Source organism: Colletotrichum abscissum, assembly GCF_030869225.1.
Source record: "Colletotrichum abscissum strain IMI 504890 chromosome Unknown Scaffold_16.1, whole genome shotgun sequence".
Lineage (NCBI taxonomy): Eukaryota > Fungi > Ascomycota > Sordariomycetes > Glomerellales > Glomerellaceae > Colletotrichum > Colletotrichum abscissum.
Window position 1 is genome coordinate 367,275 of NW_026850054.1, and position 25,303 is coordinate 392,577.

Below are 25,303 nucleotides of genomic sequence, written 5' to 3' on the forward strand. Positions count from 1 at the left end.
TCTCGGATGTCTTGCCTGCCCATGTCATGTCTACTTTGAGATAAACATTCTTTGTCGTGTATCCCGTCTTTTCAGAAATGCTGGAAGAAAAAATGCGAAATGGATAACAGATTCTTAAACGACGTGCTTGACGCCGTTGGCCTGCTTGGAAGCGGCGAGCTCCTCCTTGACCACGCGGTCGAGGCAGCCCGCGCTGGCGGCAACGAAGCCGAGGTAGGGTCTCTGTCCTGCTTGTTAGTATCACGCGAGGGAAGGGGATATGGGTGGGCAAACGTACGCTAGGGTTGAGGACCTTGGACTGGTACTCTGCGTGGAATTGGGTTCCAACGAAATAGGGGTGGTTTTGGAGCTCAAAGATCTCCATGCGCTCACCAGTGTCGTCCTTGCCGATGAAGTTCAAGCCGGCCTCGGAGAGCTTCTCGACGTAAGCCGGGTTGGCCTCGTAACGGTGGCGGTGTCTCTCCTCCACCGAGTCGGCCTCGCCGTACAGGGCGCGCAGCTTAGACCACTCGCTGCCGGGCTGGAACTCGGTCGGGCGCAAGCCGAGGCGCATGGTACCGCCGAGCTTGTCGCGGCTGATCTCGGGCATGTAGATGACGACCTTGTTCTCGGCCTGGGCATCAAATTCCTCCGAGGTGGCGTCAGCGATATTGAGGAAGTCGCGGGCGTACTGGATGATGGCAGTTTGGAAACCAAGGCAGACACCGAGGAACGGGGTACCGTTCTCACGCGCCCACTTGGAAACCTTCATCATACCCTCGGTACCTCTGGTACCGAAGCCACCGGGGACAATGATACCGGAGGCGGTGCAGACATCGTGCCATGCCTTGTGGTACTGGGCCTGATCCGCGGACTTGGCCTGGATCTCGAGATGCTCGGCATCAACCCAGCAGATGTTGAGCTTCTTGCGCAGGTGCATCGCCGAGTGCTCCAGAGCCTTGACAACGGACAGATAGGCGTCCTGAGACTTGACGTACTTGCCGACAAGGGCGATGTTGATCTCACCGTCGTACGGGCGGCTGACGACGGAAGCCCATGTCTTCCATAGTGCCGCTCCCTCGGCGATGCGAGACTGAGGGATGGACAGAGCGTCCAAGTTGACGGCCTTGCGCAGCCAGGGGATAAGGTTCTGCTCCTCCAAGAGGAGAGGAACTTGGTAGATGGTGGGCATGTCGCGAACGACGAGGACCTGAGGGACGTCGACCTGGCAAAGAAGGGCAATCTTTCTCACCGTAGCCTCCTCAAGGGGTTGCTCGCAGCGGCAGGCGATCTGGGCAGTCGTTAGCAGTGGGACGAACCATCAGAAACAACCATTCCTACCATATCAGGAACCAGGCCGTAACTGCGAACCGTCTTCACGGCATGCTGTGTGGGCTTCGTCTTCTGCTCGCCGTGGATGGTGGGCACGTAGGAGACGTGGATCTGAATGAAGTTGCCGCTTCCGGCTCTGTGGCGCACTATGAGAGGTCAGCAGTCGAACCAGCCGGGAGAGTTTGTAGCACAAACATTGAGTCAATGCCTCGACGTAGGGCATCTAGATGTGGTGTTAGTATGCTTTAAATGCTTCAAAAAGCACGACCTCTTCGTCTAGCACGTCTCCAGAGTAACGTACGCTTTCGATATCACCGACTGTGCCTCTGTAGTAGCATGTTAGCATCTGAACCGACTGATATTCGTGAAGACGCGATCTCGAATCGAAGAACCGGTTTGCAGGTATATGGTTATATGTTGGAGAGGGGGCCAGCTGGAAACCTACCCAAGCTCGATAATGCAGACATCGGGCTCTTCGCCGGAGTCGTCTGTGGGGATCTTGGCAACACGCTCGATCCAGTCCTGGATCGCATCGGTGACGTGAGGCACGCTGGCATCTGTCAGCAAATTGAAAGATGTAGGTAAACCTGTGGAGGCCAAACGTACACCTGAACCGTCTTTCCAAGGTAATCGCCGCGGCGCTCCTTGTCAATGACATGCCTGTAGACCTTGCCGGTGGTAATGTTGTGCTCGCCCGTCAGACGGATGTTGAGGTAGCGCTCGTAGTTGCCCAGGTCTGTGTGCGAGCCTCGTTGTCAGAGATTTGCGATTGATAAGAATGGCAATAGCTTCTCCCCCGGGGGAGAAAAGGGGGAGGGATCCATGGGCCAGCTGTCGTCCAGAGGTTCACCTACCGAGATCTACCTCCATGCCATCGTGCAACTGATGATGGTCAGCGATTACCGTCAAATCAGAACATTACAGACTGCTCCGAGAATTACCAACACCTCATCATCTTAGGTGTGGCTTGGATAGAGACACTAGTCCCTATGCCCCGGACCAGGAATGGCACTCCAGGGTTCAAGGAATACGAACCACAAAGCATTCGCCGTGCTCGGCGGGAGCCATAAGACCAGCATCGACCTGTATGTCATCGTCAGTTACTGGGACACACGGTCAAGAGAGGGGTTCAGGGGAGGTTTCACTCACCGACAGGTACGGGTCGATCTTGATGCTAGTGACGCGCAGTCCCAAGGTCTTGAGGAGCTGTTCATGGAAACCCCAACCGTTAGCAATGATGCATCATTCGAGGCTGGCTGCATTGCATGCATGCATGATATGGCTGTGAGATCCCATGAAGAAAACACCCCGCTATCCCCAATGGCTTGGTGTGGCAAAGCTCTCAAAGTGTGGTCTCAGAGTGTGAAGTCACAGCCCGTAGATAAGGAAATTTCAACAGGGATTCGGATACACACCAGACCCGTGGAAGAGGCGATGATGCCCTTGCCCACTCCAGAGATGACACCGCCTGAGACGAGAACGTAACGCATGATGGCTGATTTTTTTTGCGACAGGACAACAAAAATCGTTCGTAAGAAGGGTATCGTATACGTTCAAGATGGGGGGCGAGGCTGTCTGGTGGCGATCAACTCTTGTTTGGCAGAATGGAGGGGAGGGAAGAAAGAGAGTCAAGAGTCAAGTGCGGGACGCGACGCGGTCGGAAGTAAAGAAATTTTTGGTTATCGATAACGCATGACGGCCGGTGCAGCCTCTGAGCCTGCCCGCCCGGTCTTTTCTGCGTGCGGCGTGCCTGCCTACGCCCTTCGGGACTCAAGTCCTCAGGGGACCGGGGTCCTGCCACAGCGGAGGGCAACGAGCAACAGCGGGGGGAGGTGGTCCGTGAGTCGTGTAAAGTGGATTTGAGCCACACCTTGATGAGAAATGAGGCTTGCTCACGTGCCATGCTCACCGTGGTGACATCTTCTCTCACCGAACTCCCGTCTCGAGGGCAGCATGTAAGTTGGTCGTGAAGGCATAAAGCCTCAACAAGAAGCAGCCTTCGGTTCAAGCGCTCAAAGATGGTTCCTACATTATCATTATCATATTCTAGGGCATCAAATCGTCTTTTGCTTAAGCACACCCTCTCTGCTGAATTTCTTTCTGTCTTTGAAATTGGTTCCAAAACCAAATGAGGATGGCAACACAAGTTCGCGCACATGAGAAAGGCGACAGACAACCCGTGGACTCCACTTCATGTACGGAGTCTATCGAGGGCTTGACCTCATGGAATTGAAATGCAAGTACACCATATTATCATCCAGTAGTTGGAATTCATCATGAGCTCGATCCCACGATGACCTCAATTGCGTTTCCCATTGCGTCTCTAGGCTTGCGTCCCACGGGGCTCCAATCAAGGTGAAAAGTATCGCTCTTCACAACCTTACGCACAGGAAAAACAAGGCTCATTGGCACGTTTCAGTCGATAGATGCGCAACACATCGAAAAGGCACGACACGAGACTCTCATTGTAGTGTATTGCGAAGCTTAATTCGACTCACTTATTTGTAGTGAGATTTGTTCCTGCAGTGTATTATCAACAACATCGATTTGCAACTTGTGAAACTATGGGCAAGATAATTCATTCCTATTTGACAATGTTAGACACAAGGCCAATCAATTCGGATATCACTTTCAAGTTTCAAGGTATGTTCAAACAAGAGGCCTAGACCAGACACTTGCTTCGGTACTTTTTTACGCCGCAGTTGTAAGTAACACGAGCTGTGGACGCAATGATCGAGATGGACATCAATGTTTTCCTACTTGTTCTCTCTCATAACATAATAGCAATCATCTACAGGATAAATAGGTATCGGGATGACCTGGAGCAGCAGAACCAACAACAAACATCGGGCATCCAGGTTGGCGGCGCCGTCGAAGGTCTGTGCCCCACAGAAGTAGTGGAGCCGACGTTTACGCTAGACAAGTTCCGTTTGAACCAGCTCAGTGCAGATTGGTCACAGAGCGGATGTGCAGGGCTGGGAAAGGGACGGTAGCACAAGGGGGGGTGAGATGGCGGGGAGGGATGCTGGAGTCTGGACTATCCGTGGATAGCAGAGGAGAACAGGACTCGACGAACTCTGCTCATCGCCCTGTGGTATCCGTACATACCATGTATGCAAGTGTTGCCAGAAACTCATTTTCTAATGGTCTTGTACCATTATCCTGACTGTTAAGGGGAATATAATTTGAGATCTCGCACCAATACCGTGCTCCAATACTGAGCACAACCTGCTGAGAGAGAAGGGATACTTTGTTGCTCGCGCTCCATGAGAAAGGCAGGCCTCCCAGTCAGTTCTTTTTTTTATGTAGTCTTGCAACGGATGCTTGCTTCGTTATATCGGAGAGCGGCAAGCCTGTACGCTCACACTCATATGGAACTGAATCACTACAAATCATGAGATTTCCATGAGATTTCGCCATGTCGGGTGTGAGGGGAGGTGGGCCGAGATCAAGGCTGGCGGGCGTTAAAGCTTTGGCGTTTGCTGGTTAGATTTGGGTCTCGGAAGGGATGATGATGGATGGTTGGATGGTGCGCCTTTTCTTGGGCAGATCTGCACCCACCAGGAAACGCTCACACCCGTGATGGCGGTGATTTGTTTCAGGATGTGCTCAAAAGCTTGGAGCTTTCCTTGCGTTGTGATGGGAGCGAAACGAGAAGCTATCTCAATGCCCGCGACGTTCTACCTAAGCAGTCCCTGAACTTTGGCATTGACTGCCTCAGGGTTGGTGAGGGGGGTTTGGCGAGGATGGAGGGACGCTTTTGTACGGAGTATTCGTAAATGTGAATGGCGGGCCATCCATGCGGTCCGGCATCTTGGGTGCTTGGCCACAACAACAAGGGTGCCCAAGAGTGGAGAAACATGGGAACCGTCGAGGTATGAGTCTGAATCGGTTCGAGCGGTGAAGCGAAGGGCAAAGTGATGCGAGCGAAATAAAGTAGCAATGGCGCCGGCTGAGGTGGGAATCGATGCTTGAAAGTTCTTCTTCCTGATGTAGACTGTACAAGATCGAGTAGAGGCACAGCTGACAGGGATTTGTCAAGATCGAGCAAAGCTGGAGGTGATGTGAAGCAAGCGCTGATGGTGGTTTTCTATCTCGTGTGGTTAGTGCAGTGCAGTGCAGTGCAGTGTGCGCATCCACGTCTCGTCTCTCGTCCCATCATCTCCCGGATGGGGCCGATGCTGGGCTTGGTGACATCCATGAATGGAGACTACTTTGGACCTCCATCCCCATCCAATACCTATTACCTTACTTACGGTTACCCTGAGGCACTGAGGCACGGCAACACAAACAGGAAAGATAGCCGAGGAGGGTTTAAGCCATGGGAATCCAGGCAGATGAAGGTGCCCTCGCGCGGAGCAGCACATCCATTCCATGTTTGGCCGCAATGAGACAGGAAAAAGGGAACAAAAGGTTATTGGAAAAATAGAGACGAGAAGAGGATCCGAAGCTACCATCCTTGATGAGCGGCGTGGCAGAGACAAGATGCGCCAGGCCGGGCCTAGCAGCCAACCAACCAGCTACCTTACCACACAGCCAGCGTGGCAAAGGCAAAGGCCAAAGGCCAAAGGGAAAGACGAAGCCGTGCGTTTGAACTGGGTTTAGATTGGATTGGATTGGACTGTGGGTTAAGGTAGAAAGGGCGCGAGATTGAGGAACGGCGGGGAAGAAAGGCCGGAGCAAGCGATGAGATGAGATGAGATGAGGCAGGAATTTGCATTTTGCTATTCGACAGGGCGTGTCTCTCGCAATAACGTGAATCGGAGAAAAAAGGGGGCACACGTGGATATGCAGAGCTGGTCCTCAATTACTGCTGGATGGAGGATCTTCTTGCTGTTGAAAGTAGGTGCCTGAACGTAAGGTATTTGTAGGAGCACACATCCGACGTGAAGAAAGACGAGAAATCCGGTGGGATGATTGAGATGGCGTGAGCAAGGTGTATGATGGGAGGAGAGGGGAACAGACGGCTGAAAAGAAGCAGAAACCATTGACGGGTGCGTACAAGTGAAATACCCCGACCATTTCTACTCAGTACCTTACTGACACGGTCTAAATGAGGCGTCTATCAGAATGGGGGAGGACGGGAGGTGATGATGGCTGATTTCCGAGGCTTCCCTACCCCCTCGCTCCCCCCAAAGCCCGCCCCGACGTCAGCTCCATTCCCACAGAAAGCACGCAGCTGGGAAGGCAGTCACGAAAGGGGTTTCTTTCCTCTCGTTGCAATACCAGATCTCACCTTGAAGTGGCCTGGTATTTCCTGCTTTATCTTCCTGCTTATTCTACCTTAATGTGCCTGAGGTAAGGAAGCAACTGAGGTACGTTGACCACCCGCACCTGCTTCACCTGGCAGCCAAGTTTCCTCAGAAGGTCGGGTGGGCAGGTACCTACCTTCCTCGCCTTTCAATCGGGTCACAAACGTTCCTTCCTCGTTCCCACCAGCACCCGCATGACACATGGGTGGCTGCAACTTCCTCAGCCCAACTTTGCTCCTTCTTTCCATGAGTTACCTTAAACAAGGGGCAGGATGGCACGAAAGCGAAGACATTGGGAGAATCACCCGCCGGACGGAGTAAATATGGAATCAAAGGTTAGGAAGGCAGGAAGTGCCCAGATCATCGGAGGGGTTAGCTACCGTTTTGCACTTGTCCGACACCGTCGAGCAGGGACGGGCAGGCACTGTAAAGGTAATGGGTCCGAACTGGGAGGAGCGCAGGACCGACACCAGCACCAGTACCAGCACGGAGGTACATCCGCCATGTACTCTAATTCACATAAATCGCCCAACCTGCCCCCGTTCCCTTTCCTCCTCTTTTCTGACCATTCCCTCACTTCTCTGCTGCTTTCCTTTCCTGCTCTTCCTCGTCGTTGCAAAATTATTGCAATTCTCTCCAGTCTGCGCTGTCGCTCTTTTACGGGCCGTTGACACCGGCGTCTGCTGATCTGGAAACGGTAGCCCCTCCCAAGGCCTCACCACCGTTTTCCCACCGTCAGGACCTTGTAAGTTCTACCAGCTGGACCCGGAAACAACAACAACGGATCATTCGACCTCGAAAAAAGACGACCGTCGCCAAAAAACAAAAAACAAAAAAAACCAAAGTCGATGGAGTGAGAGAAATTCGGTCAAGCCTCGCTTTCGCCAGGAACACGTCGATTCAGCAGAGGACGCTGAGGGCAGACTCCCTCCCACAAAGGGTCGAAACAGTCATGGCCTGTCTGGGGCCACTCGACGGACGGGGTCGACCAGGGTGCTTGGCCGTATCTGGACCCAGTGGGCGAGAATCTCCAACCCAGCGACTACCATGAATGGCCAGGCCTTCAGGCTTCATTCAGTGCCGCAGCCTTCGTCCCTCTTCATGTTTGACCGGCAGTCAAGGACCCAAAAGTGGCCAGAAAAACCGGACAAGTTCAAGCCCAATCGACCCGAAAAAAACCTCCCAAGCATCACTGCGACACAGCAACAGCAAACTATCGACCGCAGGCACGAGTAGAAAGCCTTCTAGGACTAGCCATGCGGGCCATGACCGTGACGGGGCCGGCACCGGGCCAGGCCAAACTGCGCCAGACATGGGATCCCGCCAAAGAAATGACGAAACAACCCTGAGAGCAGCCTGGACCCTACCGCTACCGCTATCGCTACAGCCTTCTGCTACTGCCACTGCTACTGCGACCTACCCTTACCGTGGCGCCATGCCAGTAAGGAGACTCGAAACCTTCTGGCTTAGACCATTTGATATATGCCAATTCGGAGACCGCCGCAGAGTTTCGACGCTTCAGTTTCTATCGTGTGTCTGCCGACGTGCCAACGAACAGCAGAAATGGAAGTCTCATTATGGGCTGTCCGAGAATCACTGGCGCCGATGTTGGGTGATTCTGACGGGGATGTGATGGCCGCTTCGACCTGAGCCATGTCACTGGGAAGCATGCATCTCTACCGCGTTAGCTTCTTTGGGGCCTTCATTGGCGGGGCATCCTGCAGCAATTAACCATGGACAACGAACGACGGCGGCAGTCTCGAGATGCAACATTTATTACTCGAACGACGACGACAACCACACGCGGCAATTCGTCTCCTTTACCTTTCTTCGACTTGTTTGCTTCCTTCGGTTCGCACATCATGCAGACTTCTGCGCCCCCGACCTTCCCCTACTATCTGCACAAGGCAAGGCCTTCCCACTTACACTAGACGCAGTGTTCTTACACCCCTGCGGATGGTGATAGGGAAACGCACAACCAGGCGCAGTGATGGAGCGACGTGCGACGTAATACGGCTTGCTAAAGTTGGCTGCCGTGACGCTGGATCGAGTTGAGTCTGTCACATTGCCATTCCTTCGCTCTCACACCTACACACTTATCTACATACCCGCCATCTTCCAACTACTCGATGCAGGTTTCGGATGTGGCATTGCTATCAGACGCTGTTATCGCCTCACGACATGATCATCTTTCGCGAGGTAGCTCGTCGCCTTCCATCTTTGCACCCGGGCATCTGGCTGCCTACTCTCTATTCACGCCTCTTTCGACTGACAGGCTTCTTCTGCTTTCATTTCTTTCCCGTACTCCTGCGACCCGAGCAGACCGCTTGGTCGAAGAAAATATATCCGTGGACAGCCATTTCAACTTTTGAAGGATATGCACAGGACATACCAGAGCAAAACGATCTTTCATAATCGTCATATGGGCGGGCATTCTTTACAAGCGGAACCCATGGCGCTCAAAATGTGTCGTTCCAGAGGCGGCACCAACTGTTGTCTGGAATATTTTTTTGTATGCTCAAGAAGTCTTGGGATTGGTCTCGGGGATCATGCAGATATGCCATACAGGCAGAAAACAGTGACTTGTTTATCGGCCTTATGGGCTCGAGAAATATGTTGAAAAGAGACGGGGATTTGAGGAAGGCACTCCAGGCTCGATCATGGGAAATGAGACGGAAGACCATACGACACTACCTCGGAACGATGATCGGCACAGAGAGAGAAGGAGAGGGTCATCGTGACTGTGAACTCCAGATGGGGATGGACAAGCGCAGACGACTTGGGGAACATGGGCATCGGAATGCTCGCTGATACCTATCACGAGGAAGGAGGATGACTCGACAACAACAGCGGTAAACACCATTCCTCACATCCGGTACATTGAGAGCAGCAATTCTGCCCGAGGTGAGCAGATGCGGTTTAGGTGATTTTTTGGAGGAAGAGGGAAGTAATACGCGGACGTTACTTGGTGGACACCAATCTGGTAGTGTTTGGTAAGATCCTGATGGAAAATGTTAACAGCAGACACTGCTCTGGTATCTAACCACTAACAAGGACATTTCATTGGCTCTTCGGTTCTCTCCGGGCTCTGGGTTCCACCGAGTCCAAACAACGCTAGTCCGTAGACGGAAGGGAAGCGCGTCTGGGAACATTTGCCTGGCGGTGGGCGGATGAAACCAATGGAGCAGCAGCACAGCCCCCCAAAGTCTCTGCTGATTTGTCGAGAGTTGGAAGAAGCAGGCAGGAGCAGGACTTGACTTGACAGACACGACACAGCCAGGAACCTAAGGACATACTCTCACTCGGTCGCGTCCAGTTTGAATGGGAAGCCAGCTCAGTTCCAGTTCACAGTTCACAGTTCATCGACCCTCCCTTCCAATTCTGATATCCACGACTCTCAGCCCGGCTCTCATCAGTGTTCCAAGCTGCAGCAGCCTTTGCCTCTGATTCGGGACGCCGCCGCCAACAAAGCTACTTTTGCTTTCTGTTGTCCATCGCTTTTGAGTAGCATTTGTTAGGTAAGACCAGGCACACCCTCTCTCTCTCTCTCTATCTCGTTCTTCTCTCAGCCTTTCTGTTGCATTGCTTGCTTGCTTGCTGCTGGTCGCTTGCCCACCCCATCGCTTTTTGCTTTGAGGCTTTCTTCTTATTCTGCTTTTCTGTTCTGGCCTGTCCCGACCCGAAGCTGTACTGCCTCCCTCCGCCGCCGCCCCAAAGTCGTACCCTTTTTTTTTTCCCCCTTCCCAATCCTCGCACCCCCATCCCGATCACCCCCGGGCCGCCGATAGAGTTGTAAGTGCTGTTTCCATCATCTCGTGACCTCTATTCGATGCGATGATGTCTCCTTCTTGATGGTTGACACCTGTCGATGTGGTTGCTGATGCTTGTGGTTGCGCGAGTTCGCGATCCTGGGCACTGCAGGCTTCGCATCGCCTCTGCCTCTTTTTTGCCTTTTCCCCCCTTATCGCTGCTACCTTGCCTTGTGTTCCTTGCGCGCTTCCCAGCCCATATGTGGCTAGTCACTCGAGAATAATCTAAGCTTACAAGATGCCTCTTGTTCGCCTGTCTCGTGAGTCTGAGGATTGCCTGTTGGCTTGGCTGTGTTGCGTTGCTCATTTCATGCTCCTCCTCTCTGCCTTGCCCATTTTTTCCAACCCTCTAGCCTCTCTCACTCACTCTTTCCCTTCCCTGTGCGCCACAGCCTTCCTTCCCAGTCTCACTCCCCCAGAAGGCACGCCGCACAGCCAGCTGCCAGAGCCACCTTCCCAGCCGACTCAGACCCGACGACCTGAGGAAAGGACCGGGCTGCTCTGCTCCCCCCCAAAACCGGCGCCAGTCGTGCCCAGCCCAGCCCAGCGCACTTCATCCCCCAAAAGCGGCTGGCTCCACTGCTGATTTCCCACACACCTGCGACTCGTCCGCTCGCTCGTTCCCCCCAGCACCACGCACCACGCACCACGCACCACGTCCAATCCACCACACACAACCGCGACGCGCGACAAGTCTGCATCGCGACAAGCCGCTGCCGTGTCACTCCCCATCTCATCCATTTACCGCTCCATCTCAATGGCCCTTGGCTCATTTTGTTGCAGTCGCTAATTTTCCCCAGCAATCGCTCCATGGGTCGCGCCAGACGACCTCAACCATGAGCACCTGGATGAACGAAGCCGCGGTCCCCAACCATAATGGCAACGGCTTCCCACACATGAACGATCCTAACGCGGCCGGAGCCATGATGGATCCTTCCGCCTTCATGGGCAGTCCTGCCCATTTCAATCCCGCCCAGTTTGCCAATCCCCAGCAGGCTCAGCAGGCACAGCAACAGCAGGTTCAGCAGCAGCAACAGCAGATGGCCGCAATGCAAAATGGCCAAATGCGCAACGCCTCTCCGTCATCCTTTCAGAATCCCGCCTATCAAACAAACCCCGTTATTCCATCGAAACGACCTCGTCCTCGCGAAGACAGCCTCGCCGGCTCACCGCGACAAAACCCTGGCATGCTGCCAACGTCACGCTCCGAAACGCCTCAGACCTTTCCCGGCTATCAACCCGGTATGCCCCAACAGGCGCAAGGCCAACCTTCGCCGTATCCCCATCTTCAAGCCAACGGCTCTGCGAACGCGACACCTTCACCCATCATGGCGAATCAGTTGCGACCCGGAAGCGTGCCTCAGCGAGTTGCGACCGCGTCGCCACACCCTTTCTCCCCCGGTGCGCAACAATTTGCGCCTCAAGCGTCACCGAATCCCTCCGAGCACAGCACTCCGCAACCGAACCACTTCATGCAACAAAACATGCCCAACATGCCTCAAGGCTACAATCCGAACTTCAACCCTTCACCTTCCCCCGCGCGACCCTCCCCCAACCCGAGTGCGATGGCGGGCTCTGGCATGATGCCTCAGCAGATGGGACAGATGCCCCAGCAAATGGGCCAAATGCCGAACCAGATGTTGCCCCCCAACATGCAACCGCGGAATGCCATGGAGCACCAACAAATGGCAGCTTACCAGGCGCGACTTCAGAAACAATTGCAACAGGGAACGATGCAGGGAATGCAGAACATGCAGAATATGCAGAACATGCAAAATATGCAGAACATGCAAATGGCAGCTCAGATGCAGGCTCAAAATATGGCGCAAGGCCGTGGAATGATGCCGAAGCAGCCCATGCAAATGCCTAATGGTCAGATGCCCCCGGGCGGTATGAGGCCCCAACCCCAACAGCGACAGATGCAGCCACGAACCGACCCGGAGCAATTCATGAAGAGTCTCACTACTTTCATGACCGCTAAGGGCCAACAGCTGGACGCGAACCCAGTCATCGGCAACCGACCCGTCAATCTGTTGACATTATTCCAAGCCGTGCAGAGCAAGGGAGGTTACAAGCCTACGACTGCTGGTAATCAATGGCCTCATGTTTCGAACAATATTGGATTTCACCCAGGCCAGATTCCCCAGGCACCCCAGGTATTGAAGGAGATATACGAAAGAAATCTACTCAGATTCGAGGAGGCTTGGGTTGCGCAGCAAAGTCGACAACGCATGATAGCACAACAGCAGCAACAGCAGCAGCAACAGGGTATGCCGAACCAGCCAATGCCGCCAGGCGCCCAACCCCAAACAACACCCACAAAACAAATGTCTCCGCAAGGGCCGATGCCGCCTCAACAGCAGCAGCAAATGATGCAGTCCGGACAACCGCCAATGCCTCCTCAAGCTCAAACTCCCGTCAAGCAAGGGTCTTTTAGCGGGCAGCCTCCGTCTGTCAATGGCTTCCAAACGCCTCAGGCTCCGGGGCCACATACGCCTGCGAGCGCACAGCAAGGCCATGCCCGGAACAGCTTGTCTCGCAGCGTAGAACCGACGCCGGGCCACCCCCAAGGATTTCCAGCAGCTTCTCCTGCGTCTGTCAAAGGTGGTGGACTGCCCATGCCTGCTCCCCCAGGACTGGACCAAAACCCCATGGCAGCTTCGATCAAGCCCCGTATGCTGCGGCTAGCTCAAGAATCGGACGAATACACACCCAGTGCTCGCCCTCTTGAGACCTATGGTGGTATCAATATTCGAGCTTTCGACCTGAAGGGCTTGGAGCTTCAGGGCTTGAAGCCAGATATCCCACCCCCATACGAACTTGGATACGTGGATTTGCACGCTCTGACACGAAGTCTGGAGTCTGGAATCCACGGCGAAGTACGACTTGCTCTTGACACCCTCGCCGCTGTCACTTCTACGCAGCATCAGGCTCTGCACATCCACCTCAAGTACTGCGAAGAGCTCATCGAAGCTTTACTCGAATGTGCCGAGGACCAATTGGACTTGCTTGTCGAAAACACCGAGGAGGCTTCGTCAGACATTCAATTGACTCCCTACGAGGACGTGGCTCGTGCCTGTTGGACCGACAAGATGGGCGTGAAGGAGCTGCCTAAGTTTGGAACCCCCGAGTACGAACTTGACCGTGCTGTTGACCGGTTCTCTTGCGTAATCACCATCTTGCGCAACCTTTCCTTCCCTGAAGCTTCCAATGAAAACCATCTGGTTCTGGGCGACGAGCTGGTCATCAAGTTCCTCTGCGCTGTGATCAGATATCTCGGCACGAGAACCATGTTGTTCCGGACAAACGCAAACACCCTCGAGTTCATGAAAGACGCCATTATTCTACTGTCTAATATCGCAGGCGCAGTCGAAATTCCCGGCCGCGAGCAAGCGCTGTGTTTATTGCATTTTTTGCTCTCTTTTGCACCAGCACCTGGACCGTCTGTGGTAGACAATAAGCTCTACTTCCCACCTTACCAGCCTGGAGTCCATACGTACACTTTCCATGCCGTCGATGCATTGGCTAGGTTCCTGGCTCGCGACGAACCAAACAGGACGCATTACAAGACCCTCTTTGCTACGGAAGCCAGCAGTAGCCCACCATACGACCTGTTGACGCGCTCGTTTGCTCTGGCCACCACAGTTATTCCCATCCAGTCACCAGAATCTATCGTCGCACACATCGAGGCTCCCGAGAAATTCTTTAGGCTTGTCGAAGATCGGAAGCCTTGGCTCATGCAGGGTCTTTTGGCTACAGACATCATCGCATCCCTCGCACCCGGATATGAGACAGGAATCGCCAAATCATGGCTATCCAGTGGCAATGGCTTTGCTCAATCCCTCTATCACTTTGTCCAAGTGCTTGGAGCTCAATTCGAGCAACCATGGCAAACGCGGAGTGGTCAAGGCGACCCTGCAGGTCGAGACACGGGCTTGGTTTATATTGCGACGTCTGGCATCTCAACCCTTCGGAGACTAGCAGAGAAGGCAAGGGATCCCAATGATCCTAACTCTTTAGTCCCCGCGGACTCATTACCATCGGAAGAAAGCCTCTTCAAGATGATGATGATGCGATCCCCCGAATGGACAAAAGACGGAGTGATGAGGAATCTTGCTGCCTACGCCTCGCTAGAGTCATAGGTATCGTCATGGTTTTTCATGTATGGATTAAATCAAAAGATTGGGGAAAATCAAGCTCGGTGCAGGTTTCTTCACTGTATGGTTTTGATGGGCCGAAGACAAGACCGAAGCTCGGGACCTGAGCGCCCGAACGAGGCGTTTAGATGTATATGGCACGTCTTTGTATAAGAGTTGTAACCAAAAAAAGACTTTTGGCGTGTTGACGGGAGTTTACTGGGAGCATGGAGCGAGGCTACTTGGTCAAAGGGCCGTCTTTCATAGGTGTATATATAACGCGGAAATGCAAGAATACCTCACGGACCACATTCAAACGCGGCTGGTATCAATGACATGATAAGTGGTGATCCTGGACTTGTGCGAAGAGTTTAGAGATCCGAGTGTTGAGGTGACGACTGAAATTTAGTCATCACACTGTCTCAGCTGTAAGACGGGAAGGAGTCTTTGGTCAAGTATTGCTCTCTATGGAGCTAATAGTACATCGCCATGTATCTAAGTCAATAGCGCAATATCGTACCGAACTTTTTCAATCCACGCCCTCGGCATATAGCACCAGCCAATTGACCGTCTTTGCTCCCAGTGGTATGATACAATTTCTGATTATACAATTCGGCCTCGCTGATTAGCGAACCGCACACCGTATATCCCGACATTCATGCCGTCTTTGCAGGGTTCCCCAATGCGGTGGTCAACCACTCCTTGACCTTTTCGACGTGGAAGCCCTATGATATTGTTAGAATTCGACTAAGTACAGTAGAGAGACTCCGGAGAATGGGGCTCGGGAAGGGTGAATGGTTTCCGTCCCCCCCACCCCCCAAACCAGTTCTATGGTTGCGAGAAGAAAGGAGCTCCGACGTACCTTGACCTGAACGTGTCCTGTGATGGGGTTCAGCTTGACCTCTGCCTCGGCGAAGCCAGCCTCGCGGGCGAGATCCTGTGCAAACGCCTTCTTGTTTCCCTCAATCTTCTTGACAATGGTGAATTTGGACGAGCCGGCGGCCTTTGTGCGCGCGTAGACGGGGAATTGGTTCGAGGGGGTGAGGCTGACGACGTACGGTCTCGCTGTGGTCTTTGGTGAGCTAGTCGTTGTCGTCTCGGCGGCAGCGGTTGTGGAGGAGAAGCGTATTGAGGGGAGGAAGGCGGTTGTTCTTGGGGTAAGGAGGGAGGTGAGCTGGGGCCGGGCGAGGGCGGCGCTCCTGACTGCTGAGCGCATCTTGAAGTATGTGGTTCGGACGCTTAAGTCTTTGGGTATCGTTTCGAGGCACAGATATGGCGAGGGTTCGGTTGGGCAGGGCTCTGTTGGGTGTTTGACTGGACCTTTAGCTGGGACGGAGAGCGATACAGAGGTTTCTGGTGATGAAGGGATTCGCGCCGGTTGAAGCTCGGATCAATTGGGAGCGTGTCGAGGGACCGTGCACTTGACGTTGAATTCACCGACAACACCCCACAGTTTTCCAGAGGTGCAGACGTTCTTAGGTAAGCTACCCGAGGGCCACCAAGGTACAACAAAGCTGTCCTTCCAGTGGTTCAGGCATTAGGCGGGAGCGGCAAAACCACGGCACAAAGCCCCCCACCAAACCTGCCCTTTGGCGAAAATGCCCAAAACTCTTTCTGCCCCTCAGCGGAAGGAAAAGATTGAGCAAAAGACGATCGCGCAGACCCCGAACCGGACGGCCGACGACACCACACCCCCCTCCCTCCTCCTCCTCCCCTCAGGCGACGACTCCATACCTCGATTTTCTCGATCCGGTATTTTCCAAAATTGCCTCCCGACCGACAACACTTACACTCATCCACCACCCGAAAATACACCTCGCCCATCATGGAGGATGTCTATGCCGCCCTCGGCGAGGAGAGCATCCTGCCCAAGCTCGCGTCGCAGCTGTCCCGCCACCTCGTCTTCCCGCTGATCGAGTTCGAGGCCGGCCGTGCCGAGGAGAAGGGCGACGATGCCGGTGCCCGCAAGATCCTTGCCGGCAAGATCAAGCTGCTCGAGGATACCAACATGGCCGACTACGTCGCCCAGCTGTACCAGGACCTCAACGGCGGCGCCGAGGCGCCTGCCGAGTACGCCAAGAAGCGCAACGAGGTTATTGCGCAGCTTGAGAAGTACGAGCAGGACACGGCCAAGATCTCGGAGCTGTTGACTCGCGAGGACGTCGTTGGCGCCCTGCGCAGCGACAAGGTTGCCAACTTGGAGTTCTTGAAAAAGGACCACGATGTGAGTGGCCTCGTGTCCCTGCTAGCTTCGGAGGTGATACACGGGCGCATATGCTGACTGAAATGCTACCAACACAGGTCACCATCGAGATGGTCAACGCCCTGTACGAGTTTGGCCAGTTCCAGTTCCGCTGCGGCAACTACGGCGCCGCTGCCGAGCTGCTGTACCAGTTCCGTGTCCTGTCCACCGACAACGACCGCGTCGCCTCTGCCACCTGGGGTAAGCTCGCCTCCGAGATCCTCACCACCAACTGGGACTCTGCCGTCGAGGAGATTATGAAGGTCAAGGAGAGCATCGACAGCAAGCTCTTTAACAACCCCCGCGCGCAGCTCGACCACCGCACCATGCTGGTCCACTGGGCCCTCTTCCCCCTCTTCAACCACGAGGCCGCCCGCGAGCCCATCCTGGACCTCTTCTTCTCCGCCGCCTACATCAACACCATCCAGACCGCCTGCCCGTGGGTCCTGCGCTACCTCATCGCCGCCGTCATCACCGGCCGCTCCCGCTCCCGCAACTCCTCCCTGCAGGCCAAGCAGATGAAGGACATTATCCGCTACGTCCGCCAGGAGGCCTACGAGTACGCCGACCCCGTCACCGAGTTCGTCTCGGCCCTGTACGTCGCCCACGACTTCAACGCCGCCCGCGAGGCCCTCCGCAAGGCCGAGGAGGTCTGCCGCGCCGACTTCTTCCTCATGTCGTCGTCCGACGCTTTCGTCGACGCCGCGCGCCACCTCATCTGCGAGAGCTACTGCAAGATCTTCTCCCGCATGAACATCCGCGACCTCTCCGCCAAGCTCGGCCTCAACCCCGACGACGGCGAGAAGTGGATCGTCAACCTCATCCGCGAGACCCGCCTCGACGCAAAGATTGACAGCCAGGAGGGCACCGTCATCATGAACCACCCGCCCAACAACGTCTACCAGCAGGTCATTGAGAAGACGAAGGGCGGCTTCTTCCGCACGCAGGTGCTCACCGCCGCCGTCTCCAAGTAGGATCTGGCTTCCCCGACGGAGCGGCGCCAGCACCAGTATGAGCAGAAGCAAAAGCTACAGCAGATGCTTTGGGATTATTGAGAAGAAGGGCAAGCATGAAGAAGAATCGCTAGCTTAATGGCCACACACGAATCACATATGATTTCAAGACGATTACCGTACAAAAAAAGATGGGAAATTGTTTTTTTTTGGTGATCCAAAAAGAAGAAGGGGGGAGAAAACCCGGGTTTTCTTTTTTTTTTTTTACAATGACACGATAGAACCTACACCGCCAAATTTACGACAACCATGAAGCATCTCACCTCTCTGGTCTGAGAGGTGAAGCTTCTCTTTCGGGGGACGAGATTTGGTGGAAAGGGGCGTTTGATGTGGGCGGATTTCGGGAAAAGAATCGAGGATCCTGGTCATATCACACACACCACACCACACACACACATTACACACACGCGCAGACATCCCCGAGGCTTCTTTTTGCATTGGCACGGCGTTCAGGGCAAAAATGGGGAGGACATCTTCCCCCCCCTTCCCAAAAGGGCTAAGTGAAGGGTGGGAGTCGAGAGGGGTGAAGGAAGGGGGGCTCGAAGAAGCAGACAGAGAGAGAGAGGGGAGAGAGCCTGATGGGGGGATGAAAGTAGATTCACCGCACTTATTGAAATGTTATCAGTTTGAAAAATAATGCTTTACATGAAGTGGTGATGTGTCGAGTGACACAGGCTGGCTCTTCTTTTTCTTCCACCTTGGCCCACTGAGGATGGTACATATGTGACGACGCCGTTTAGCAGATCATGGGATACGTGAGGCTATCTTCCCTTGATATCCAGCCATCCATCTTTCATATCTCTCGTAGATTGACAGTTGGCCGAATAGCATTACTGTAGACATCACCCCGGAAATATAATTCCTCGTATCAAACGCGACTAAACGACAGGCGATACTTCATAAGACGATACGGAAAGATGAATGTTCGTTTCATAACACGTTTCCTCATAACGATAATCTAATCTCCGTCTCCTCTGAACCCACACACGAACACATCCTCAGATGCTTCTGAGACTCTGTCCCGCCCCGTCCTCGCGACCAGCCATAAACACCCGCCCCTTGAGCTCCTCAACAACGCTATCACGCATCCACCACTCCTGATTCTTCTCCCCTTCCGCACCTCCACCACCACTACCGCCGCCAGCCTTGGCAGCCTTGCTCTTAGCCCAAGCCCCTGCATCAAGCTGCGCACGCCGATCCGCCCACTCAAACAGCATCTTCAACCCCAGGAGCCTCTCCCGCGAGGACCCGTCCATGCTCCGCTCCAGCACGAGACGAGCATCCACCGCGGACCCCGAGGTCTCGCTAGCAGCGCCCTCGGAGCTTGTGCTACGGTCCAGAACGGTGGCGCGTTCGGCGTATGTTAGGTCGCGGAGGGCATCGAGGCCAAAGATCCATTCAATCGGATCCCGTGTGCCGTTGTCGGTAACGTCAGCTAGCACGTCCCGTCCGAGAGCGCGGAGTGTCGACGTGAAGGGTGCTTCTTGTGCAGGACGCCGACGGAGGTAGAGGCTCTGGTTCTGTCTAAAGGCGTCGACGAGCAAAGGGTTCTTTTCAAAGTCGATCTCAAGGTCCCAGAAGGCTGGCCCTGCGTCGGTGCGGATGCTGGCAATGTCGGCCAGAGGAGGCAGGAGACAAGGCGTGTTACGGACGACAGCGACATCCTCTGCGTCGTGGGCTCCATTCATTTTCCTGCGAATCTCGATTGGTGCCGATATCGGTTGGCCCGTCGCGACGTCCTTCGCTACTAGGCAGCGAGGGTCGGTGGCCAGGACCCAGAAGTGGCGGAAGGCCTGGAGGTGAGAGCGGTTGTCCATAACTGAGGTGGGGAAGATGGGATAAAACGCAATGAGCAAACTGGCGATGGCCATGTTACTCGTGCCAAAGGTGGCTGTTCCGCATCCGAGGAATAGAGACCCAATGGCGAGATGTGCAGCCAAGTGCGAGCCGTAAGGGGTATCTGGATCGTCACGGCCATGCAGTAGACGAAGACGACGTAGCACGACAAGATCACCGGTGCCGGCCATGACAATGGCGGCGGAGAGCGCGAGAACATCTTGGCACATCCGCGCATTGGACCGGGCGAGCTCTTCGTCGTACATGGGATAGTCATGTGGAGGCGGCCGTGGCGTGGCAGGTATCCGAGATATACGGATAAACTGGTCGAGGTAGTGTACTAAGAGGTCTCGTACCCTCACTGACGCACTGCCCGCATAACGCAGCGCGATAGAGAAGCAGATTCCAGTAACGATGCTAAAGAATGGTAGGTCTGTACTCTTCAGCTTGGTGGTATTGACCAGCTCATAACGGACACGGTACGCCTTGGGAAGGCTCTCCAAGATCCATTCGAACTTTGGTTCGATCTCGTTCCACATGATTAGGTTCTTTGCAACGGTACGCAACAGCAAGATATCCGGCCGTATGTAGTCGAACTGAACAATGGACTCTGGTACGTCAATCTTCCTGGCTACGATATGGTCCTCTGATTTCATGAAAATCAGAGCGAGGGCCATGACCGCGCCAGCTGCTGCTCGGTCAAGAACGTGTACCATTTCGACCTTCTTTGTGGCCGTAGCAATCGTGATGAGGCTTTCGGTCAGTCTCAAGTCGTGGAGCCCGCGGAGGTCGTTGCCTTTGCCGAGATTGATCAGGCCAAGTGAGAAGCCGGCGGCGAGCCGGTAACACTCGCTTCGAAGTGGCTCGTCTTCGTCTTCCTCATCCATATGCTCTATTTCAGACATCATGATCTCACTCATGCGCCTGTGTTGACTGTTACAATAGAGAAGACCAATGCCCATGATACCCGTAGTCTGCGTCAACGGGGACAAGTTCAGCTCCGCAGCACCCCTAGGAAGCATGCGAGTAACATGAACAGAGAGTAGACGTGTGATGAGTGAGTCCATGGTGCCCATATAAGACGCAGCGAGCCCCAATAACAGACCGACTGAAGTCATGGTGTGCTTCGGAGTGAGGTACTTGAAAGCAACCCATTTCGCAATACCCTTGAGGTGCCCATTCAGGCCCAAAGCAAGCAGAAAGCCAGCGTGTCGATTGCTCAGATCGTGGCCAGGCTTATTGTACAAGATCCAAGAGGTGTCAATACCTTTGGCCTCTGGAGAAATGGCAAGTCCGGCCGCCACGCCCTGGTGGAAGAACCCCCAGCAGACCTTTTCTTCCGTGAAAAGTGCCTTGTCGACACCGACGGTAACATTTGTTGGACGAACGACGCAATTCAGATTGAACCCGGCTACGTGGAACTTTTGTGTCAACAGCGGGTATCGTAAGCTGTAATACAAGAGCGCTCGGCCAGCAGGGATGGCCAGAGTGCCCGTGGCAATTCTAGACACAAGTTCCTTTTGTCTTTCGAGGTATTCGCTCTCTGACCACGCTGCATCGGCTTCCAGACGGACAACACGAGCTCTGTGAGTGGAGAGGAGATTCTGGGCTTCGTTGAGGCGACGGTCCTCTTTGAATAATGCCCGTATGACGGCCTGTCGCTCGGTTCCCTGCCCTTCGTCGTAACCGTTGTTATTGTACTCGTCAACGCTTTGGCAAATAGTTCGGTAGTCCCATGACGCATTATGCGTGGGTGTCTATGGCTTGTTAGTACAGAGTACCGGGGAGGCTGGGATCAAAGAATACTGACAAGAATGTTGGCGCCGCTCTTCTGCAATTTCTTGATTGGCGCCAGAACCATGCTGATATCGCCACGGTTGACAAGCTCCAACAGATCCTTGGGCCATGAAGCGGGTGGCCGGGCTTGACATCTAGCAATCGAGTCCTTGAGCGGCGCAAGCACAGCCTCGGGAAGTGTTTCAAGCACCCGACTGCTAATGCCTGCAGAGTGCATGGCTTCGACCATGTTAGCGGCGCTGCTTTTGGGTGTAAGCTTTTCGAAAAGCCGCTTGAACATGAGTGTTCTTGGCGTGATAGATGCCCATCTGGAATCTTTGAGGTGCTCTTGATCAGCCTTCAAGTTTTGAGAGTGATAAAGATTCGCTAAGGTAAGGAAGGGGTGGTATTGGCCGGCGGCAAGACACGTCTGTATCCAGTGGAAGATGTCAAAGTCAACGCCCGACGGTTGCGCAAGAGGTACTTCAAGGCGGAGTTCTGTTCCTGTCAGTGTCTCTCCAAGTTTCCTGAAGAAACGAATTACTGACCTGTATCGTAGCGAGACTCCAATTCTTCCTGAATTCCCAGCTCGTACACTGCGACAAAGTCGTGCCATCCCAGCCAACGGGCGATTTGACACATGACCACCCGCAGTGGCGCCGTACCCGGAGAAGCATATTCAGGTGTCATGATCTCCAGCTTTTGTTCCTCAAGTAGGAGATGAAGAGCCACGAATACGTTCCAGGCGGCATTGCCACGGTTCTCTGCACTTCGTTGCTGCCCGGTTGGAAGGTATCCATTGGCGCCGACGGCCTTCTCGCCAAGGGGAGATGCTAAGTAGCCCTTGGCGTATTGAATGTGAGTCGACATGAACTTGTTATATCTAAGACCAGGATTGGGCGGACTGGAGAAATCGTCGCTGCCATCCTCCTCGAGGGTCCAGTCCCAGCCTCTCGTTTGCTGCCAACTCGGGCAGCCTAGGGCATTGGGGGTTTCGTATAAATGTAAAGTGTTCCAGTCCTCGACGTCCTGTATTGACCCGAATGAGCCGGACTGGGGTCGCCGTTTGCCTCTTGACGGCTTTGTAAGAGATTCTTGTGTGGCGCTGGCCTTGCCCAACGCGAGATAGATGGCTAGAAGCTGAATGACCAGGGCTGACCACTCGGCATCGGCGACTTCAATCTCTTCGCTCTTTAACCACATCATGATATGCCACCAGCCAGGAAACATCTTCTCAGCGTGAGAAGCGGGAAGAATGCTCCGGCAGGCATCGAGCACTTTCTGCACTTGGTGATTGCGAGGCTGGAGCTGAATTTGGATCTGATGGTGCCTGCCATCACCATCAACCATGTCGACGATACCCCTTGCTTTCGAGTATTTTAGCGCTCCGACATTTCCGTTCGCAACCTCAATGTTTTCAGACTTGCGATGTCGGACATCCCTGTCGACAACTCGGCCGCGGTAATGTAAGCTCCTCACATTCTCGAGCGACATTGGAGGAAGGTTGATGGCTGTAATTTGACTCCATGGCGCCTGTATGCTGAGCTCCCTACGCCCCTCATGCCCTTCAGACAGAATGAGTATAACCGAAATGTCGCCGTCGGTCACTTTGCAAGAGTCCACAACGTGATGAGCCCGCCGAAGAGCGCCGCAAGCTAGTCTTACGGGATCTTCTGATGAGGTGGAGCTTTTACCAGGCTTCGGTGGAACAAGGAAACGGGGCCCTCGTTGAAGGTCGATCGTAAGGAGCTGCAGCCTCTTGTCGAGGGAGTCTTGGATCCCTATGAGCAGCTCACCGCGGAGGGGATCGTCTACGGCGAATTGTGGTGCTGTCAAGATGAAGACCTTGCAATGCTCACGAGCAGGCTGCTTGGACAAGGAATACCGCACGTTAGAATTATCCAGAGAAATAGACTGGATCTTTGTAAACATCATTTCCTGAGACAGACCATCGAAAACATGGTCGTCAAGGCCCATGTTATGAAAACCCTCAAAGTCACCGCCGGCTCGAAGTTCTTCCAACACACCATCGATGGGAGCCTCGAGCAGACTGCCAAGGCTTGGATGAATGGTCTGATTCTGGTTGAAGGAGCTGTAGCCACCACTAAGTCTAGGCCCTTGACTACCGTAAGACTCGATTCGTTTAGATCCGCCGTGTGCTGGGCCAGCTAAGGGCTGCTCGGAGAAGACTGAGCGTTCTTGAGAAGCAGAGAGATCAGCTCGAGCCAGCATCGAACTCACTCGCCGTGACTGCCTCCGGTTGGCACCGGATTCCTTGTCCAGATCAAACGAAGAGACCAGGTCCAGCGGCTTCTCGACCCTTTCCGGCTTTTCGACTTTTTCACTCTTTCTGGATCGCTTCCCTGGCAAGGGCGCACCAAAGCTCTCCCGAAAGTTTGTCTGGACTGGCGTCGAGGCACCGCTGGCGGCGAAATGCGGCTGCATGGAGCTACGGCGACGCTCTGCCCTGCTCTTGTCCTTCTTAAGGCGGCCGATGAAGGGGTCCTCGTTCTTGACATATGTCACTCTCCATACCGCATATGTGCTTGCTTCCCTATTAATGGTGACAGCGAGAATGAGTGGCTCAGCATTCTTGGTGTTGGGTGCACCGGGATGCTTGATTTCCTCCATGTGCAATATTTCCTCTGCGGGATCCAGAAAGCATGGTGTTTTTGTTGTACTTTTCCTCCTCTTCTCTCGGGCGGCACCGTCTGGACGTGCAACAATGAGCCCCAGCTCTTGCAAGGGATCCAACAGGCACACCAGGCGGGGCCAATGCGAGTCTGGTTGTTCCAATGGACCCTCCCACATGTTTCCGAGTGTCGAGCTTAGCCTCAAGGGTAGCGACTTGGGCTTGTTCAGGCCCTCCACGGAGAAGACAGTATGTTGTGAGCTTCGAGGGGAAGTGACGGTGATTTGCGAGGAGACGAAGGAGTTGGGCGGCACTTTCGGAAACTTGAGGGAGACGGGCGCGGTGGCATCTCCTCGCTGCTTGCGCTGGATGATGACACCTTGGGGTGCGGCACAGGCGGCCTCGACCTCGAAAGGCATATGGACAACATGGCTCGTGCCGGAAAGGAAGTAGACGTGTGCTTGCGTGCGTAGGAAGACGACTAACGCTCGGGATAGTCGACGGGGCTCGGTCGAAGTATCTGGAGACTTGCTCTTCGGAGTTTGATGCGGCGTCTTCTTACTGTAGTCGGACGTGGGAAAGGAAGCGAGCAAGGCCTGGGTGACGGGCTCTTTTTCCAGATCGAATTTGTAGGATTTGCGAAAGACGCCCCCGCGACTCCAAACAACGCAGTTCTTGGTGACCAGTAGCTCATCTTCGACATCGGTGGTATCGTCGTATTCGTTATGATCGGGGTCAGTTGATATCTCCCATGTGTAGGTCGACGGCGGGGCATCTTCGTGAGCTGTGTGTTGAAGGCCGCTAGGCTGGTGCAGGCCCAGAGACTTGATGGACGCCATTGTAATCCCCCATGTGAGTTATTAGGGGGTCTTGTCAGAGCAGTCCGAGGGGTGCAGTTTCTGAAAGGGGCGGGTTGGCCATCACAGCCTCGGCAGCCGGTGTGACGTTCGCTTTGTTGGAAGTTCGACACGGCGGCAATAAGTTGGTGATGGTGGTGATACTTCCACTCTTTTTTTGTTGGAGTCGCGTCCCGGCAGCCCAAGAACGCGAATCAAAGCTTCCAGCACCACAAGTCAGCGACATAGGTCCAACGGGCAGGCTCAATCCACTATATTTTGGGTTGACGGGTGGGGGAGGGGCACCACTACAGAGGTGCCTTCGCGATTGGTGGACAGCTTACCAGGGGCCCACCCAGATACCTAGGTACTGTGCTTTTTGTCAGGAACAAGCTCTCGCTGTGCCTCAGGCGCAGGTGCACCACATCGCGGTTCTTCCCAGGGTACCTTACCGGTAGGT

At 54.3% G+C, this 25,303-nt stretch overlaps 7 protein-coding genes across 7 annotated transcripts; 3 read left to right on the forward strand and 4 right to left on the reverse strand.

Annotated features, from left to right (window-relative positions):
* Nucleotides 1-114: 114 nt before the first annotated feature.
* Nucleotides 115-2,801, reverse strand: CABS01_07463 (CTP synthase; the record flags this gene model as incomplete). The annotated part of the gene is made up of 11 exons (XM_060540825.1): nucleotides 115-222; nucleotides 278-1,270; nucleotides 1,321-1,457; nucleotides 1,507-1,534; nucleotides 1,613-1,637; nucleotides 1,757-1,861; nucleotides 1,918-2,047; nucleotides 2,166-2,193; nucleotides 2,347-2,394; nucleotides 2,461-2,517; nucleotides 2,727-2,801. 11 exons carry the CDS (start codon nucleotides 2,799-2,801, stop codon nucleotides 115-117), a joined length of 1,734 nt encoding a protein of 577 aa, XP_060402993.1.
* Nucleotides 2,802-5,414: 2,613 nt separating this feature from the next.
* Nucleotides 5,415-5,768, reverse strand: CABS01_07464 (uncharacterized protein; the record flags this gene model as incomplete). Its single annotated transcript, XM_060540826.1, has 1 exon — nucleotides 5,415-5,768. One exon carries the CDS (start codon nucleotides 5,766-5,768, stop codon nucleotides 5,415-5,417), a length of 354 nt encoding a protein of 117 aa, XP_060402994.1.
* Nucleotides 5,769-6,835: 1,067 nt separating this feature from the next.
* Nucleotides 6,836-7,799, forward strand: CABS01_07465 (uncharacterized protein; the record flags this gene model as incomplete). Its single annotated transcript, XM_060540827.1, has 3 exons — nucleotides 6,836-7,055; nucleotides 7,265-7,308; nucleotides 7,452-7,799. 3 exons carry the CDS (start codon nucleotides 6,836-6,838, stop codon nucleotides 7,797-7,799), a joined length of 612 nt encoding a protein of 203 aa, XP_060402995.1.
* A 3,409-nt stretch (nucleotides 7,800-11,208) lies between these two features.
* Nucleotides 11,209-14,514, forward strand: CABS01_07466 (arid/bright DNA binding domain-containing protein; the record flags this gene model as incomplete). Its single annotated transcript, XM_060540828.1, has 1 exon — nucleotides 11,209-14,514. The coding sequence occupies one exon, from the start codon at nucleotides 11,209-11,211 to the stop codon at nucleotides 14,512-14,514; it is 3,306 nt and encodes a 1,101-aa protein (XP_060402996.1).
* A 650-nt stretch (nucleotides 14,515-15,164) lies between these two features.
* CABS01_07467 (uncharacterized protein) lies at nucleotides 15,165-15,724 on the reverse strand (the record flags this gene model as incomplete). Its single annotated transcript, XM_060540829.1, has 2 exons — nucleotides 15,165-15,233; nucleotides 15,371-15,724. The coding sequence occupies 2 exons, from the start codon at nucleotides 15,722-15,724 to the stop codon at nucleotides 15,165-15,167; spliced, it is 423 nt and encodes a 140-aa protein (XP_060402997.1).
* A 238-nt stretch (nucleotides 15,725-15,962) lies between these two features.
* CABS01_07468 (eIF3 subunit 6 N terminal domain-containing protein) lies at nucleotides 15,963-17,724 on the forward strand (the record flags this gene model as incomplete). The annotated part of the gene is made up of 3 exons (XM_060540830.1): nucleotides 15,963-15,987; nucleotides 16,170-16,732; nucleotides 16,810-17,724. Coding segments are annotated over 3 exons (1,503 nt in total), but the record flags the coding sequence as incomplete, so codon positions are not given.
* Nucleotides 17,725-18,761: 1,037 nt separating this feature from the next.
* On the reverse strand, nucleotides 18,762-24,846 carry CABS01_07469 (uncharacterized protein; the record flags this gene model as incomplete). The annotated part of the gene is made up of 3 exons (XM_060540831.1): nucleotides 18,762-21,356; nucleotides 21,410-21,873; nucleotides 21,924-24,846. 3 exons carry the CDS (start codon nucleotides 24,844-24,846, stop codon nucleotides 18,762-18,764), a joined length of 5,982 nt encoding a protein of 1,993 aa, XP_060402999.1.
* Nucleotides 24,847-25,303: the final 457 nt, after the last annotated feature.